A 9714-nucleotide genomic window follows, 5' to 3' on the forward strand; every position below is an offset into this window, starting at 1 on the left:
CCAGCGGATAAAAAGACAGCGGCTACGCTGGCTAGGTCATATTGTTCGAATGTATGAAAGTGCTCCAGCTCTGAAAGTATTCGATGCAGTACCCGCTGGTGGAAGCCGAGGAAGAGGGAGACCTCCACTCCGAAGGAAGGACCACGTGGAGAGGGACCTGGCTTCGCTTGGTATAACCAATTGGCGCCAAACTGCCAGAAGGAGGGATACGTGGCGCGCAGTTGTGGACTCGGCTATAACGGCGTAAGTGGTTTCTACGCCAGTCAAGAAGAAGAGGGGGAACTCCCCTACTTTCGTGACTGCGGGCAGGGACCTTACCCTAGTATCAAGAGACATCGTACCTTTGATTTCGGAATGGAAAGTTCTCAATGATCACTCCTTTTCGGACCATAGGTATATCAGTTTCAACCTGGACATAGCTTGTCCAGTACGCGAACCTTTTAGGAACCTTAGGAATACAAATTGGGTTCTGTATTGTAGGAAGCTTCGTTCAGCTCTTCCGGCCGCGCCCCCTCGAGACTCAGTTCTCTCGGGCAACGCGATTGATGAGTGTGTCGAAGTTTTCAGTTCTAGGTGCAGGATGACTCTTGAAAGTTCTTGTCCTCTGAGATCTCAGAAAGGCAAAGGGAAACCTCTTTGGTGGACGTCGGAACTTTCGGAGCTCAGATCTTCAAGTCGAAGGTTCTTCAATAAAGCCCATAGGAGTGGTCTAGTTGACGACTGGGCTTTGTTTAAGGTGGGACTTGCCATTTTTAAATCTGAAATGAAGAAGTCCAAACGGTCTTCTTGGAGAGCCTACTAAGAAAGCATAGTAGGCTGCCAGGAGTTCTCGAGATTTAGGCGTATTCTGTCCAAGAGCCCAATATCCGTGGGTTTCTTGAGAAATAGTGCTGGTGAGTGGACCTCGAGCAGTGAGGAGTCACTAAAGCTAATTTTGGGCGCTCATTTTCCAAAAAACCAATCATCGGAAAGAGCTTCCCTCGGAGAGCTTCAAGTGGGCGAAAGCGCCTTCGAAAACCTTCCGGATGATCGCCACCTAACCGGGTCGTTGAACTCTTTCAAACCTTTCCAGTCCCCCGGACTTGATGACATTATACCTGCGCAGCTACAGCGAGCGGCCAAGGTATCATGCAGCTGGCTGGCCCCGATCTACGCGAACTGCGTCAGACTGGGTCATATTCCGGAGGCTTGGAAGCAGGTTAAGGTGTCTTTCATCCCAAAAGCTGGTTAAAAGCTCTCATGTTACTGATAAAGATTTCAGGCCTATTAGCCTCTCCTCGTCCCTCTTGAAGACGCTGGAGAGGCTCATGGATCTGTACATAAGGGAAAAAATTCCTGGAAATAAGCTTATTAAAGTCCAACACGCCTACTGTAAGGGCAGGTCGGTGGACACCGCCTTACACTCTGTAGTGTCGTGGATAGAAGAAGCCCTCTTAAATAATGATTACACGGTAGGTACCTTCTCGATATCGAGGGGGCCTTTAACAATGTAAGACCGGAAGCGGTCATTGGTGCATTAGACGATTTTGGGGTAGAAGCGAACCTTAAATATCTCATCTACAGCCTGCTCAGCGACAGAACTGTCTTTGCGGAGTGGGGAAGCGCAAATGCGCTCCGGACTGTAAATAGTGGTATCCCGCAAGGTGGCGTTCTCTCCCCTTTGCTCTGGATCCTGGTAGTGAATGACCTACTGGGGGAACTTGAAAATCAAGGCTGTCGAGTGACGGCATATGCTGATGATGTAGCCCTCTTGGTCAAAGGAAAATTCCTAAACACCGTATATGAGATGACCCAAGGTTACCTAGAAATGGTGACCCGCTGGGCACATAGAAGTGGCTTAGCCATAAACCCGAGTAAAACGGAACTCGTCTTATTCACAAGAATATACAAAATTCCAAATGCCACTTTCCCCTCATTGGGAGGCTCAAGTCCGCAACCTGCGGACAAGGTGAAATACCTGGGGCTTATTCTTGATAGGAAGCTCTCATGGAAGCCAAACATTGAGGAGAGGATAAGAAAAGCTTCGGTAGCTCTTTACTGCTGTAGAGGGGCTATTGGAAAAAGGTGGGGTCTCTCACCGAAAGTGGTTTTATGGTTGTATGAGACCATTATTAAACCTATAATGTTCTATGGCGTTGTCGTCTGGTGAAGGGCACTCGAGAAAGTCACACTAGCTAAGCAGCTGGACCGTGTCCAAAGAGCGGCTCTCATTGGAATCAGCGGAGCGCTAAGAACAACACCAACAATGGCTCTAAAAGCCATCTTACATATCGCACCTGTTGATATCGCCGGTAGGTGCAATTCGGCAAAGGTTGCTGTCAGACTAAGAGACGCTGGGTACATGATCGGTCCCAAGCAGGGGCATTCGGAAATTCTCCGTCAGTTCGATTGCATCCCTGAATACTTAGACCACTGCACCGCGGAACCATCGCCTAGAGGCTTCTTCTCAACACACGTACCTACGAGGGATATGTGGGAAGTAAGAAGTGCAGTCAGCTTTTTCACGGATGGATCGAAGCTAAGGGGAAAGGTGGGAGGGGGAGTTTTCTTCAGAAAGTTCTCTATCAATACCAGCTTTAGGCTACCCGACCACTGTTGTGTCTTCCAAGCAGAGGTCGCTGCAATCAAAGTAGCAGTGGACGCACTGCTCCGTATGGTGACCTCTTTTAGAGAGGTATGTATTCACTCCGACAGCAGGGCGGAAATACTGGCTTGGAATCGATGACAGTACGCTCTGGGCTAGTTAAGGATTGTCTTAGATCCTTATCAATAGCTTCCAGCTATTTTGCGATCCGACTAGTGTGGGTACCCGGTCACCGCGGAATCGTTGGTAACTGTACAGCGGACAAGCTTGGAAGGCAGGGCACCCTAGCTACATCGACGTCGGAATGGGAGCGCATTGGTAGTCCATGGTCCACCTGCGCAAGAGCGTTGGACATGCAGATTATGCATGAGCTCATCAAACGCTGCTCAACTACCAGAACTTGTGCAGGGGCGAGATCCTTTTGGCCCTCTGTGGAGCGTAAGCGGTCCTTTAAACTGCTTTCTCGTGGCATCTGCCTACAAACCTAACCTAACTCTAATATTTCACAAGATTTATGTGTTTATAATTATACGGAAAACGAGCGCTGCCACTTTGTACATATCATATATGAGGAATTTCGCAAAACTTCGAATTTTTGGGAAAATTCCTTGTTTTTGCCAAAATTCCTCTTCTTTTATTTAAGAAAATAAATTTAAAAAAATCATATTGAGCATAATTCCTTCTGTTGCTAACACTTATATTGGCTCATCGAGGTTATTTTTTAAATCGTGGCCTAAGGCCGTCAGTGCAGAAAGAAGTTCTACGCGAAAGAATTTGGACATCGTAAATATAATTTGGTGTATAATACTTCCTTTTTTTATTAGTTTTCAAAATATGTGGATATGGAAACACTGATTATTTGTGAACATGGAACCCGTTTGTTGTTGTGTATATGAAGAGAATTGTGTAAAAAGTAAAATGCTTATTTAAAGAAAATATTAAAGTAATTGATAGAAAATAAGGGGAAACTTTAGTATACTATCCCAGGCTTTCGGTAATAAAATGGGTACCGTTGGAAAGAGGAGGTTCTCCAGATTAAGAATATATATACATATAGCTGCAGCTGTAGCTTATAGTTTTCGAGATATTCGCACTTAAAGTTGAAAAAAGTGCTACTTTTATCTTGAATTTTCACAATATATACTGAATATTTTATTAATATTATGCACTTATTTTACACTTACCCTTCACCACATTGTTTCTGCATATTTATTTTATAAAATTTATCACGAAAATAGCTGTAAATAAGTATTTAACATTTTACACAAATCTCTTAATTTCAACAGTAACAAAAAGGGTTGCAGCTTGACACGTAATAAGTGTTGCCATATCAGATATTTTGCAAACGAATGAGAAGAACCAAAATAAATAAATACCCAAAATGCAGAAAACAATTGCCCTATAAAAAGATTATATAAAGATAATATAAGAAAGTTTATGATATTCACTCTATGCACTATAAGTAAGGGAAATGAAAAGTTCTTTCGTGTAGAAATACTTTCCACATTGGCGGCCTTCGGCCGCGCTTCAAAAAAATAACCCTGGTCGAGCCAACACCGGGAGTTATCAAAGAGGGGGAATTGAAATACTCTTTCGTGTAGAATTACTTACCGTATTGGCGGCCTACGGCCGCGCTTCAAAAAAATAACCCTGGTCGAGCCAACACCGGGAGTTATCAAAGTGGGGGAAATGAAAAGTTCTATCGTGTAGAACTACTTTCTGCATTGGCGGCCTTCGGCCGCGCTTCAAAAAAATAACCCTGGTCGAGCCAACACCGGGAGTTATCAAAGAGGGGGAATTGAAATATTCTTTAGTGTAGAACTACTTTCCGCATTGGCGGCCTTCGGCCGCGCTTCAAAAAAATAACCCTGGTCGAGCCAACACCGTGAGTTATCAAAGAGGGGGAATTGAAATATTCTTTAGTGTAGAAATACTTTCCGCATTGGCGGCCTTCGGCCGCGCTTAAAAAAAATAACCCTGGTCGAGCAAACACCGGGAGTTATCAAAGTGGGGAATTGAAATATTCTTTCGTGTAGAAATACTTTCCGCATTGGCGGCCTTCGGCCGCGCTTCAAAAAAATAACCCTGGTCGGGCAATCACCGGGTGTTATCAAAGAAAAGGTAATACCGAAAGACTTTGCATTAGCCATAACACCATTATGGTTTGGTTTGGGCTATAATCCTTCTTTTTTCTGTTTTTGCAGCAGCTGACTTATAGTTTTCGAGATATTCGCACTTAAAGTTGAAAAAAATGCTACTTTTATCTTGAATTTTCACAATATATACTGAATATTTTATTAATATTATGCACTTATTTTACACTTACCCTTCACCACATTGTTTCTGCATATTTATTTTATAAAATTTATCACGAAAATAGCTGTAAATAAGTATTTAACATTTTACACAAATCTCTTAATTTCAACAGTAACAAAAAGGGTTGCAGCTTGACAAGTAATAAGTGTTGCCATATCAGATATTTTGCAAACGAATGAGAAGAACCAAAATAAATAAATACCCAAAATGCAGAAAACAATTGCCCTATAAAAAGATTATATAAAGATAATATAAGAAAGTTTATGATATTCACTCTATGCACTATAAGTAAGGGAAATGAAAAGTTCTTTCGTGTAGAAATACTTTCCACATTGGCGGCCTTGGGCCGCGCTTCAAAAAAATAACCCTGGTCGAGCCAACACCGGGAGTTATCAAAGAGGGGGAATTGAAATACTCTTTCGTGTAGAATTTCTTTCCGTATTGGCGGCCTTCGGCCGCGCTTCAAAAAAATAACCCTGGTCGAGCCAACACCGGGAGTTATCAAAGTGGGGGAAATGTAAAGTTCTATCGTGTAGAACTACTTTCTGCATTGGCGGCCTTCGGCCGCGCTTCAAAAAAATAACCCTGGTCGAGCCAACACCGGGAGTTATCAAAGAGGGTGAATTGAAATATTCTTTAGTGTAGAACTACTTTCCGCATTGGCGGCCTTCGGCCGCGCTTCAAAAAAATAACCCTGGTCGAGCCAACACCGTGAGTTATCAAAGAGGGGGAATTGAAATATTCTTTAATGTAGAAATACTTTCCGCATTGGCGGCCTTCGGCCGCGCTTAAAAAAAATAACCCTGGTCGAGCAAACACCGGGAGTTATCAAAGTAGGGGAATTGAAATATTCTTTCGTGTAGAAATACTTTCCGCATTGGCGGCCTTCGGCCGTGCTTCAAAAAAATAACCCTGGTCGGGCAATCACCGGGTGTTATCAAAGAAAAGGTAATACCGAAAGACTTTGCATTAGTCATAACACCATTATGGTTTGGTTTGGGGTATAATCCTTCTTTTTTTTGTTTATTTTTATTCTTTTGATTTTTGCGAAATATTTGATGTGGCAACACTGATTACTTGTCAACCTGCAACCCTTTTTGCTATTTTTTAAACGAAGATTTGTGTAAAATGTTAAATATTTATTTACAGCCATTTTCGTCATAATTTTTATAAAATAAATATGCAGAAACAATGTGGTGAAGTGTAAGTGTAAAATAAGTGCAGAATATTAATAAAATATTCAGTATATATTGTGAAAATTCAAGATAAAAGTAGCATTTTTTTCAACTTTTAGTTCGAATATCTCGAAAACTATAAGTCAGCTGCAGCTATATGTATATATATTCTTAATCTGGAGAACCTCCTCTTTCCAACGATACCAATTTTATTACCGAAAGCCTGGGATAGTATACTAAAGCCGACCCGAAAATAAATATGTAGAAACAATGTAATGAAGTGGTAGTGTATCATAAGTGCATAATTTAAAGTAAAAATTAACTATAAATCGAGAAATTGCATTATCATTGCGGCTACAGTTATATATATTCTTATTGCAATCTGGAGAACCACCTCTATCCGCCCATATCCAATGTAGCCGCGAAATCGTGGGACGGCATACTAAAGTTTTCCCGGAATCGGAATCGTGCCATCGTTACTAATTAAACATTATTTAAAACATGTTTTTATAATCCATTTATTACTATTAAAATTATTCAAAATTAAATTATCTTAAGTCGAACTAATTCCCACAATTCTCGCCATCATTTTATCTTCTTTGGCTTTCCGTTTTGCTTCTTTTTGTTTCTTTTTCTCTTCTCGTTCTTTTTGTTCTAGCATTTCCTTGAATCTGTCGTCCCGGGGGTCTACATTAAAACCAAAATGTCTTCGAACTTCTTCGATAAGTCTTTGTTTTTGCTTCTTTGCTGCTAAGGCATCTGCTTCCTTTTTAGCAATTTTATTTTTCATTTCCTGCTTCCACTGCTCTAATTTATCCAACTTAACAGCAATATCCATCTCTCTTTTTTTAATAGCTTCATTTTCTTTGTACATGTTATTTTGTAGTTTTAATAGCATCTCGTCCAATAAATGTTTTTCATTTCTTTTTTGCAGACCTTTGGATGTTCCTTCCATTTCGAAACAAACGCAAGGATTAACTCCTGATGATAAACCATACCGACCAAATGTTTTTCTTTTATACTTTTCAGTCAAATGCACCCAAGAACAAGGTTCGTTGTATGGCACTATATCCAATAAGATATTTCGATGTTGGGGTAAAAGCCTAGACCGATTATCGTTTTTATTAATAACATTTTCAGCCCGATTTGTATTCGTAGAAAGTGAGCAGTATACAATTGGAATACGTTGCCTGCAACCAAATCTCACACATAACATTTTAATTCAACAAAATTAATTCACTATTAATAGAAATAATACCACACTTAATATGTTTATGCAACTATAAAATGCGTTAACAGAGAAACCAAATAATTCGATATCCGTAATCTATCGATAATTTAGTAATCATGCACACGGTTGCCGGTTAACTTTTATTTATGGGCCACAAAATGGATCAAATGGTACAAAAATGGACCAAAACTAATTCGTTACCCTAGAGGGTTGGGGAGGGAGTAATAGGGCCCCTACACCACAAAAAAGCAGAAAGGGGTTCTACGCGAAAAAAAGGCTGACAGCCGCCAGTGCAGAAAGGAGTACTACACGAAAAAACTTCGGACATCCCTAGAAAGATTTTATATATACATATATACATACTTGATGCAGAAGAGAGTTCTATGGCAAAAAACTATGATATGCAAATAAATAAAACACAGTCAATAAAAAATCTATCATCTATGGTGGTTATGTGGCAACGCTCGATTTCCACATTCAGTAGTTTTCCGAAATAACGAACACCTTAATTGTCAGACCTATTCGTTAATCAGCTAAATTCTTCCAAAATGGACCAATTCTGGCACTTATACTTCTATTTGGTGCTGATCAATAATTTTAAACTTTTTTATAAAATTCAACATTTTTTTTCAATTTGCACATTTCTTTTGAATTTTTTTCAAGTATTATTTTTAATTCTGGTTTGATGTTATTTGATTTTTTTCTCTTTCTTCATATGTAATCGAGTAGTTACAAATCCCCGATGTTCGTTATTTAAGGTTCTCAATCTAACAAATTTGCTTGTTCGTTATAAGCGGTTTTCGTTAAAACGAATATTCGTTATTTCGGAAAACTACTGCAATTAATTTATAATTCCAATAGGACCCTTACATCACACAAAATCATTGCACAATAATACTAGAGACAGACGAGAAAAATTAATGGGCATTACTTTTTGGCGACAAGCAGAGTACCGGCATCAATTTGTGTAATATGTTAATACCTGTGTACCTATACACTTGTACCTTCTTCTTCTTGACTGGCGTAGACACCGCTTAAGCGGTTATAGCCGAGTCCAAAACAGCGCGCCACGTATCCCGCCTTCTGGCAGTTTGGCGCCAATTCGTTATTCCAAGCGAAGCCAGGTCCCTCTCCACCTGGTCCTTCCATCGGAGTGGAGGTCTCCCTCTTACTCTGCTTACACCAGCGGGTACTGCATCGAATACTTTCAGAGCTGGAGCACTTTCATCCATTCGAACAACATGACTTAGCCAGCGTAGCCGCTGTTTTTTTATTCGCTGGACTATGTTTATGTCGTCGAATAACACATACAGCTCATCGTTCCATCGTCTGCGGTATTCGCCGTTGCCAATTCTTAAGGGACCATAAATCTTCCGCAAAACCTTTCTCTCGAAAACTCCTAGTGCCGTCTCATCGGATGTTGACATCGTCCACGCTTCTGCACCGTAAAGTAGGACGGGAATGATGAGAGACTTGTAGAGTTTGGTTTTTGTTCGTCGAGAGAGGACTTTACTTTTCAATTGCCTACTTAGTCCATAGTAGCACCTGTTGGCAAGAGTGATTCTGCGTTGGATTTCCAGGCTGACATTGTTATTGCTGTTAATGCTGGCTCCCAGGTAGACGAAATTATCTACAACTTCAAAGTTATGACTGTCAACAGTGACGGGGAGCCAAGACGCGAATGCGCTGACTGTTTGTTTGACGACAGGAGATATTTCGTCTTGTCCTCGTTCACCACCAGACCCATACGCTTCGCTTCCTTATCCAGTATGGAAAAAGCAGAACTAACGGCGCGGGTGTTGTTTCCGATGATAAAACAAAAACATTAAAAATCAAATTTAAAATGGAATGTATAATTGAATAAAATTAATTTTAATATAATTAATTTATAATGCTTATAGGACCCTTACCCCACACAAAATCATTGCACAATAATACCAGAGACAGACGAGAAAAATTAATGGACATTATGAAATTCTAATGCGCATAAAATTTTTATAATAACAGACAATGAACTTGTGCATTTAGACAGCTGGTTGAGAAATCTGCTTATTAATTAAAAAAGTAAACAATTCTATCAGCACAATTTGATGCATGGGAGTGTTTATGCGAAATTGCGCAAAAAATGGTTCGAGAAAGTACCAATCTAATCTAAAAAATTGAATTTTAAAATTAGCTATCAAAAGATACAAAGCATATTCGCAATCCGAGCACATAACGCACGACAAACGCCTACTTCAAATGATTAAAGGGTCGGCTTTAGTATACCTTCCCACGATTAAAATGGGTTAAAAATGGATATGGACGGATAGAGGAGGAGAGACGAATATATATAATTATAGACGCCGCAAACTTATAGTTTCCGAGATATTTGCAATTAAAGATTTAATATTAACAATTTTTAACAC

At 40.2% G+C, this 9714-nt stretch overlaps 1 protein-coding gene across 1 annotated transcript; it reads right to left on the reverse strand.

The window, feature by feature from the left end:
• Positions 1 to 6577: 6577 nt before the first annotated feature.
• On the reverse strand, positions 6578 to 7395 carry LOC105220150 (growth arrest and DNA damage-inducible proteins-interacting protein 1). The gene has a single exon (XM_011196566.3). The coding sequence runs from the start codon at positions 7289 to 7291 to the stop codon at positions 6629 to 6631; it is 663 nt and encodes a 220-aa protein (XP_011194868.1). The 5' UTR covers positions 7292 to 7395; the 3' UTR covers positions 6578 to 6628.
• Between the last annotated feature and the right edge of the window lie 2319 nt (positions 7396 to 9714).

The sequence above is a fragment of the Zeugodacus cucurbitae genome, chromosome 4 (genome assembly GCF_028554725.1).
Source record: "Zeugodacus cucurbitae isolate PBARC_wt_2022May chromosome 4, idZeuCucr1.2, whole genome shotgun sequence".
In the NCBI taxonomy this organism is placed as follows: Eukaryota; Metazoa; Arthropoda; class Insecta; order Diptera; family Tephritidae; genus Zeugodacus; species Zeugodacus cucurbitae.

Coding starts and splice junctions, on each gene's coding strand:
- LOC105220150 (XM_011196566.3), bottom strand. CDS start 7,291: ATGTTATGTGTGAGATTTGGTTGCAGGCAACGTATTCCAATTGTATAC.